Raw genomic sequence first — 8,661 nt, 5'->3', positions numbered from 1 at the left:
GGGGCGGTGGGCGGGGCTCCGATGCCGCCATGAGCGTGGTGCTGCGGAACGCTCAGCGCTCTGTGTCCGTGCGCCGGGCCCCGCTCCGCCGCGCCGTATGCGCCCTGCGCGCTGCCCTGGGCGCCTCCCGCTTCGACGTGGGGCTCGTCTGCGCCGGTAACGCGCTGATGCAGCGTCTGAACGGCACCTACCGACAGCGCCCAGAGCCCACCGACGTCCTGTCCTTCCCATTCCACCAGGTCACGGCGGGGGAGTTGCCGCGGCCGCGCTGCCGCGGCGAGTACAACCTGGGAGACATCTTCCTGGGCGTGGAGTACATCCACCAGCAGTGCTGCGACGCCGGAGAGGACTTTGAGGGCGTTCTAGTGGTGAGCGCCGGGCGGGCGGGCGGGCAGGCGCGGCCGGTCAGTCACACAGCGCGCTGTGCTCTCCCCCCGCGCAGGTGACGGCAGCCCACGGACTGTGCCATTTGCTCGGCTACCGGCACGACACGAAACCCGCGTGGGAGCAGGTGCGGAGCGTGCCGGGGGAGGGCGCGGGGGGCGTGCGCGGTCCGGGCTGGCGCAGAGCGGAGCCCCCACTAACTAGGTGCTCTCCCGGCGGCGCTGACCGCGGCCGCTCCTGCAGATGTACCGGAAGGAAGCCCAGATCCTGGAGGAGCTGAACCGCCTTACTGGCTCCCGGCTGCGGCCCCTCACCGCCGGCCTCTTCTGAGGGACCGCCCCGGACGTGGCGTGCGGGGGATGGCGGTGCAGGGGCCCCGTGGTCGCCTCGCCTCGTCGCTGCCGCGGCTGCTGCTCGGCCTGGCCGCGCTCGCCGTGCCGCCGCCGCCCGCCGCCGCCCCCGAGCCGCCGCCCGCCGCCCTCCGCGCCGGCCACGCCGCCTCCTCGCTGCCCGCCGCCGCCGCCGCCCCGCGCACCAGGTGAGCGCCGCCGAACGCCGCCGGGGAGAAGTGAAAAGCCTCCAACAAAGCCTTTTAAGTGCTAATTTATTTCGCGTTCCTTGGTCCTCTTACCATTTTTCCTCAGGCAGAGGGTTCCCAACTATCAGGCTGTAACGTCGTTGTTGATCCTTGGCCCGCCACATCCTGCCCCACTGCAGGAAAGGCTCGTGGCATGTGCCACTTTGATGCCCCGTGAGGAGAACACAGTGGCCCTCCCAGCTCCTGCAGCACACGCTGCTCTGCCTTCCCTTACTTCTTCCCCTTCCACCTTCTGAGTGCCACAAACTCATGAAAGAGGAACAGTTTCCATCCCAACAGAGTTTGCATCATGTGATCGGGGGGTAAATGTAAACCACGTAAAAGTTTCAAGCTCCTCCCCAAAGTAATGGCATTCCTTTTTTTTTTCCCCAGATACCTTTTGTACGATGTAAATCCCCCTGAAGGGTTCAACCTTCGCAGAGACGTCTACGTTCGCGTTGCTTCTCTTGTAAAGACCCTGCGGAAAAGTGAAAACTGGGTGTTAGTCCTGCCTCCTTGGGGGAGGCTTTATCACTGGCAGAGCCCCGATATCCTTCAGGTCCGGATTCCTTGGTCTGAGTTCTTTGATATCCCAAGCCTCAACAGGAACATCCCTGTCATTGAATATGAGCAGTTCCTTGCAGGTGGAGTATAGGATCGTGCAGTTCTACAATTGACTAAATATTTCAGATGGTTTCTTCACAGATTTGTCCTTATAGAGGGCTTTTAGCCTTATATGTGAAATAATAAAAAGGTTTGAGGGGGTGAGAGAATGGCTGGGAAGGAGTTTTACTGAGTTACAAAACCATTAGGATGAAATATTCCAATTATTTCACAACTTCTTTGATGTCAACTTCCTATGGTCCCCAGAGACAGACAGTTAACGAATGTGGTTAAATTCAGAGATTTCTGCCTGGTTTTGACCATAGGTTTGCACTCCCATGGTCACACTGTTGTGTTTGGCACATTACATCATGCAGAGCTGGGTGGGAGTAACAGGTGGTCACATTGCCTGACCCTTTCAACTTTTCTGGCTCACACAGAATTTATTTTCCATTTTTTAGAGAGAAAGCAGGGAAGAGAGAGGAGTGTCATACTGGCGTTTCTAGCAGATTTTTAACTGCAAGTGATGCTAGTTCGTACCTTTCTCATGTGGGTTTTCATGCTCACAAATCCTTTGCTTTGCCTTCTGCTCAGAGTCAGGTGGGCCCTTTATTGAACAGATTTATGTGCTACAAGGCTACGCAGAGGGATGGAAAGAAGGAACGTGGGAAGAAAAAATCAATGAAAGGCCATGCATTGATCAGCTGATGTATTCCAAGGACAAGCATGAGTACTACAGGTAACGCCTAGCAGTCCTTTTGATCTTCTTTTCAGTAGTATTCAGTGAGACAGTTGCCTGCTTTTAACAGAATAGACTGGTGTGGTTGTTGCAATGTTATCTGTGAATCCCTGAATGCTTGGGGTTCAGGGTTTAAAAAAAAAACCCATAAATAATAAGATGTATTGATATGAGAAAATCTAACTTTAGAAAATAGTTGTTCCACACAAAAACAGTAAAAAGGAGGTGGCTGGTTTGCTGGCATTATATATTGTCTTTATAGGATGTACTGTTTATTTTTTTTGTTATGTATATGATGTTAATTTAAAATACGTGCCTGTGAACCAATCCTTGGTGTTCCCTTTTAGGGGCTGGTTCTGGGGTTACGAGGAAACACGAGGCCTAACCGTCTCTTGTTTGTCTGTCCAAGGATCTGCTTCCATTGTGGCGCCCATCCTTCTGAAGAACACTTCAGCACAGTGAGTTGCCTTGTCTTACTATTTATTGTTGTCTCGTGTGCCCACAAACCTATTACCAGGTGTGAAGAGCAGGGGGAGCTTAAAGGCTGTATCCCACTGTTGTGCTACTTCGCTGAGTTGCTGTAAACCATTGAAATTATTACAGAAGGGATTTACACTGTCAGAAATGCTTAACTGTGAATTTGGTGAAGTGCTACAGCGCTAAAATGTAAGAGGAAATAGCCTTTAGCTCCCTTAAATTCTCTCTCAGGTAGCTAAATGTCCTTGCCATCCTGTGTTTGCCTTTCCTTCCTTTACTCTTTACCTGCTGCTGGGTCAAGAGGGAATAAACAGAGTGGAATCGGTGTTTCTCAGGGCGGGATCTCAGATGGTGAGGTGCAGTGCCTGGTCTCCTGTGGCATCCATCCTCACTGCTGTGAGCTGGGTTTAGAGAAGGCAAGCAGCAAGTTTCGTCTTTCTGATGAGAGCAGTGGGGATTTGTAGTACCTCCCACGGGGAGCAGAGGAAACAAAGTGCTGTTTTTTAACAGGAATGTTCTTCTGTTGTAGGAGTTCCACCGTAATCCTGGCCAGTGGCAGCACGGTTCCCTTCTCCCTCCAGTGGGCTGTGGGTTACAATTTGCCTTCTAGAGAACAAATTGGCAGCCTGTCCCTCATTCTCTGTGCTCCCTTTGCAAACAGATCATAGCCTGTGCTTTATCCTAGCAAATGTATAAACACATGGTATAATGTAAATTCTATTCCTAAAGGAACTGCACTCAGTTTTACCATTTTTAATAGGTCAGTGATGTTAGACAGAGCTGAAAACCTTCTTCATGACCACTACGGAGGGAAAGATTACTGGAATGTGAGTATTTTTCAGTTAGCTTCTCTGGACTTTTTACTTGCCTCTGCTAAATATACAGTAACTTCTGTGGGCTTGAGTTTTGCCTCAGGTTTCTTTTCTTGGAAGTAACTTGTGTCTTATGTTTCAGCAAAGTGTGCTAGAGATGGTCCTCAAGCTGCTGTGGATTAATGTAACACAGGAATTTGTCCTCTTTTGTCCCTAAAGACCCAGTGCTGCAGGGCATGGTGTTTAGAAGGCCCTCCCCTGTACAACACATCTGCAATCAGAGGGGAGCAGTTTCTTGTTTAGTCAACCTCAAGGTTAGACTTTTCAAAAGAATTCCCGGAAGTGCTCAGTATTGTCCCAGCTCTCTCCCCATCATCTTCAATGGCAAAATTCCCATGGGTTTCAAGGTAACTGGTCACCTCCCAAGGGTGTATGGTAAAGTAATTCCTATGCTAAAAGTTTTAAGAAAAAGTTAAGGCTTAGCCACAGGAAAATTATGTGGAGTGCTTGATATAATTAAAACTGCTAAGAGAAAATTACTCTTATGATACTACAAAACAAGTTACACAGATCTCAGTCTTGTAAGATGTGAGCATCTGGCTATTCACTTGGGATATAGCATATTTTTCAGAAATGGACCAAACAGTAGTTTTCTAACCTTCTACTTTTCATTGAGAGTGACTTTCCAAACAGAGAAATGCAGCCCATGGATCATTTTTGAGTCTGACTTGTAGTCCTGTAAAAGCAGACCTGAAATCCACGTGGATCCATAACACACATTTCTTAGCAGTGGCACTTTAAATGTTGCCTCAGTGGGTTTGCCTGATGTCCAAACAGAAAGTCACTCACTGCAGCTTTGGCCCAGGGCCTCTTCTCTTTCCATACCCCTCTGAGAAGCATCTTCCCCTTCTCTGTTTCTTTGCAGACAAAAAGGGAGAAATATGGAAAGAGTGGCAGTATCAGACATGCAGATTTGAAACATATTCTTCTAAGAGAAGGGGAACCAGGTACAGAGAGCACACACTTCCTGAAATGTATCAGTGGAGCTCACACATTCACCTGTTTTCTCTTTTACACGTGCTGTTGCAAAATAAGTGTTCACACAGACCAGCTGCTGTCAGGGGAGTGGTTTGTGCCTGGGAGAGGCTCAGCACAGCAATACTGCCTGGGTGCCAAATGTGGCGTGGCAGTCACACAGTCCAACAGGATGAAGCTCAGACATGTTTGACACAAGCATAGCATCCAAAGATGTTCATTGCCCTGCACTGCCATGGGTTTGCTGCCTCTTGGGCATACCATTCATCACACCTCGAGGAAGGTATCCCATGGCCTGACTTGACAGGGAGGAAAAATCTCTCTTTGAACTGCAGCATGAGTGTTCTGCAGCAGACAGCGTGTACATCCTCCCTGATGTCAATGTTTTGCTGGAGGATTTGGGATGGGGTGAAACCACGCCAGCTGGCAACCAAACCCCAGGGAGCTGCTCGCTTACTCCCCCACTAGCAGGATTGGGAAGAGAATTGGAAGGGTAAAAGCTGGAAAATTCATGGGTTGAGATAAAGACAGTTTAATAGGGAAAGCAGAAAAGGCCTGGAGTCTTTTTGTTGCATTTCTTTGGTGCCCATCACACGGTAGACTTGCATAAAATGAAGAATTAGACCAAACTGCCAAGTGTCCTCTGTAAGCAGCGTAAGTGCTGGGATTTCCTTCATTCTGTTGTGTGTGCCTGTTAATAAAAGGGCTATGTATGACTGTGTGTAGTGGTAACTGCATCACAGGAACTTGGAAAGGGTTATTATCCATAGGTTAAGGACATAACCCTTTTTTTGTCACTTTTCCACTGAATTTGACAGGAATGTCTGTGGCTAGATGCTTAATTATTTTTAAAGCAGGTTTTATTCTTACAGGTGTTTTGCAAACTAAAGTCTTTGCCCAGCTTTTGTTTCCAAAAGTGAGGTACATTGCTAGAGTGTTTAATTTGGTATATTATGTATTCTGTTGTGTAAATAACTGCAGTCTACTCCCTACACTTATGTGTTGCAGGGGCAGTTGAGTGTGCTGGTTATAAATGTGATTGTAATTAGAATTAAACAGTTACGTCTCAGATGAAAGGTTAGAAATTGTTGCTTATATTGCTGCATGAACGTGCCAGAAGTTACCACATTCTGAAGTGCTGTGTATGTGCAGCTATCTCCATTTCCTCATTTTTAGCTCTTCCTTTTTCCGACTTGGCCTCTGCTCTTATTCCCCCAGACCCGTCGGAGCATGGTGTTTGCTAAACACCTCCGTGTGGTGGGAGACGAGTTTAGAAGGAAGTATCTTCAATCCACGGACGAGGCAGACAGGACTCATTACAAGGAGGACTGGACACAGATGAAGGTAAAATCATGACAGTCTGTTTCCCATAAGAAATGTAATTTTTACTTCATTTGTGTACCCCTGGCTGTGTGCTGCAGGGCGTGTTGGAAGACACAGGTGAGTCTAACTCTCCTGCTCACACCAGGGCAGACAGGCATGTTCCTTGTGCACCTTCTCCCCGTGTGCCATGAGTTAACGGAGTCTGTTGAGGGGTGCCTGGTTCTGCGTGTCAGATCTTTGCTACCCTCATTTCGGTAAAGGAAACTTGAATTGCTTCTTGCATTCAGTGTCATGAGTGGGTGAGAAGTTCAGCTGCAAACTGCCAGCTGAGGATTTATTTGGTCAAGGAGAGCAGTTTTTGCTTACAAAGACTTCATGCTCTAGTTTCTCTTGTGTGATGCAAGCCATCCGGAGATCAAAATGTTGCAACGAGTGTCCCGAACTACTCCCAGTCCTTATTTTGAAATTTCTTTCTGCAACTAGAGTGATTCAGTGCCTTATCCAGAGATGATGCATTTTGGCCTTTTTGGTGTGAATGTATAGTGGCGCTCTCAAGTTTTAAAGTTTAGTGGTCTTTCTCTCGTAGGTTAAGATGGGCACAGCTCTAGGTGGTCCATACCTTGGGGTTCATCTCAGAAGGAAAGACTTCATTTGGGGTCACAGAGAAGATGTGCCTTCCCTGCAAGGAGCAGTAAAGAAAATTCGCAGCCTCTTGGAGATGCTTAAACTTGAAAAAGTTTTTGTAGCCACTGATGCTGTCGAGGAGGGTAGGTAGATCCCACTCACTTCAGGATTGGTAACTTTTGATAATGAGTGCTACCATTACCACTTCACTTTTATAAACGACTGGGATCAATGCCTCCATCACTGAATGGGAATTGAGCAGGTCTGGGCAGCTGTATCCTTCCAGCTTGAGTAGCTGGTATCAAACCATTCATTTAGTATTTCCCATGGAAGGTTTGACAGTCTCTGCAGTGGGGAATTGGGAGTTGAATTTGCCTATTCCTTCTCCTCTTTCTTCCATCCCACATTTTCTGTTATGATTTCAGAGACTTCTGGACATGCTGGTAGGAAGGGTCCTCTGAAGTCTCCCACCCAGCCTTCCCCTTGGCTGCCCCTGGCTGTGTGTGGCCAAGGCTTAGAAACCCACAATGGTGGGCTTTCCCCCACCAGTCCTTATCCCAGGGCTGCACTCTCATCCCAGTAGTATTGAGGGATCTGTTTTGATACATCATGTTAGAATAACTCTGCAAGGCATGGCACCTGCAGCCTTAAGTTTGCTGCCAAGAAAGGCCTCTCGGTACACCTGCCCTGTAGTGAGGCTAATGGGGCTAATCTGTTCTACCCCTTGCAGACTTCCCCGTGTCCTCAGAATTGGCCCCCTCAGCACTGTGTTCCTGCCCCACCGGTTCCCCTCCCCACCCACCACTCTGTGAATTACTGTGTTGTAAAATCTCTCGGTGGATTTTGGTGTTACTTACTTTGTAAATCTTCACCCAGGGTTTTCTCAAACACATCACATGACCCACAAGCAGCGGGTTGTTCTTCATAATGTCAAGATAAAATTGTGTCTTTCCTTTTCTCAGAGATTGAATTGCTCAAGAAACTGCTGCCTGAGATGGTGAGGTTTGAACCCTCTTGGGAGGAGCTGGAACTCTATAAGGATGGGGGCTTGGCTGTGATTGACCAGTGGATTTGTGCACATGCAAGGTAGTGAACCTGACTTTTTATTTGAGGAACCAAATCTTAATGTCACTGTCAGAAAACTGAATATGATTTTTGACCCAGCTGTAGTTCTTTACAAATCATATAAGATATAAAATTGCGATGTATATAATAGATGTATAATAGTTATATTGTGTATAGAGATGATGATCGTTTCATTATCGTATAATTTCAATGAACAGTAAAGTTCATTGGACTGAAATCAATTACTCGCATTTTAAAAACTTGGTCCCCCTCACAAACCCTTTCTGATCTTTTTCACAGGTATTTTATAGGCACCTCAGTTTCAACATTTTCCTTCCGAATCCATGAGGAAAGAGAGATCTTGGGATTTGACCCAAAAACAACTTACAACCGATTTTGTGGTGAAACAGAGAAAAACTGTGAGCAGCCAACTCACTGGAAAATTGTCTGTTAAATACAGAGAAATACAAGGGCTTCAGTATTCATAGAATCATAGAATCAGCTGGGTTGGAATGGACCTCTGAGATCATCAAGTCCAACCCTTGATCCACTACCGCTGCAGTTACTAGGCCATGGCACTAAGTACCACATCCTGTCTCTTTTTAAAAATCTCCAGGGACGGAGAATCCACCACTTCCCTGGGCAGCCCATTCCAATGGCTGACCACTCTCTCTGTAAAGAAATTCTTTCTAATATCTAACCTAAACCTCCCCTGGCACAACTTGAGACCATGCCCTCTTGTCTGGCTGATAGTTGCCTGGGAAAAGAGACCAACCCCCACCTGGCTGCAACCTCCTTTCAGGTAGTTGTAGAGAGTGATGAGGTCTCCCCTGAGCCTCCTCTTCTCCAGGCTGAACAGCCCCAGCTCCCTCAGCCTCTCCTCATAGGACTTGTGCTTGAGTCCCTTCACCAGCCTTGTTGCCCTCCTCTGGACCTACTCCAGGACCTCAATATCCTTCCTGAATTGAGTGGCCCAGAACTGGACACAGTACTCCAGGGGTGGCCTCACCAACGCTGAGTCC

At 48.0% G+C, this 8,661-nt stretch overlaps 2 protein-coding genes across 5 annotated transcripts; both read left to right on the top strand.

The window, feature by feature from the left end:
- Positions 1–29: 29 nt before the first annotated feature.
- YBEY (ybeY metalloendoribonuclease) lies at positions 30–740 on the top strand. 4 transcript variants are annotated; one of them, XM_032692832.1, is made up of 3 exons: positions 30–95; positions 443–511; positions 628–740. In XM_032692832.1, the coding sequence occupies exons 1-3, from the start codon at positions 30–32 to the stop codon at positions 712–714; spliced, it is 222 nt and encodes a 73-aa protein (XP_032548723.1). In that variant the 3' UTR covers positions 715–740. The 4 variants fall into 4 exon arrangements, with proteins under 4 accessions (XP_032548723.1, XP_032548721.1, XP_032548720.1 ...); XM_032692830.1 differs by having other exon boundaries at positions 30–365; XM_032692829.1 differs by having other exon boundaries at positions 30–368.
- A 3-nt stretch (positions 741–743) lies between these two features.
- POFUT2 (protein O-fucosyltransferase 2) lies at positions 744–8,109 on the top strand. Its single transcript, XM_032692801.1, has 9 exons — positions 744–922; positions 1,355–1,605; positions 2,159–2,303; positions 2,651–2,761; positions 3,541–3,607; positions 5,846–5,971; positions 6,537–6,717; positions 7,537–7,660; positions 7,940–8,109. The coding sequence occupies exons 1-9, from the start codon at positions 744–746 to the stop codon at positions 8,091–8,093; spliced, it is 1,338 nt and encodes a 445-aa protein (XP_032548692.1). The 3' UTR covers positions 8,094–8,109.
- The last annotated feature ends 552 nt before the right edge of the window (positions 8,110–8,661 follow it).

The sequence above is a fragment of the Chiroxiphia lanceolata genome, chromosome 7 (genome assembly GCF_009829145.1).
Source record: "Chiroxiphia lanceolata isolate bChiLan1 chromosome 7, bChiLan1.pri, whole genome shotgun sequence".
NCBI lineage: Eukaryota > Metazoa > Chordata > Aves > Passeriformes > Pipridae > Chiroxiphia > Chiroxiphia lanceolata.
This window is presented reverse-complemented; position numbering and strand designations above follow the sequence as displayed.

Excerpts from the sequence above, each read along its gene's own strand:
- YBEY (XM_032692829.1), top strand. The coding sequence starts at position 30 with ATGAGCGTGGTGCTGCGGAACGCTCAGCGCTCTGTGTCCGTGCGCCGG. Across the intron at positions 369-442 it reads ACTTTGAGGGCGTTCTAGTG|GTGACGGCAGCCCACGGACT; the intron begins GTGAGCGCCGGG and ends CCCCCCGCGCAG. Across the intron at positions 512-627 it reads CGAAACCCGCGTGGGAGCAG|ATGTACCGGAAGGAAGCCCA; the intron begins GTGCGGAGCGTG and ends CCGCTCCTGCAG.
- POFUT2 (XM_032692801.1), top strand. The coding sequence starts at position 744 with ATGGCGGTGCAGGGGCCCCGTGGTCGCCTCGCCTCGTCGCTGCCGCGG. Across the intron at positions 2,762-3,540 it reads CTGAAGAACACTTCAGCACA|GTCAGTGATGTTAGACAGAG; the intron begins GTGAGTTGCCTT and ends CATTTTTAATAG. Across the intron at positions 3,608-5,845 it reads GAGGGAAAGATTACTGGAAT|ACCCGTCGGAGCATGGTGTT; the intron begins GTGAGTATTTTT and ends TTATTCCCCCAG.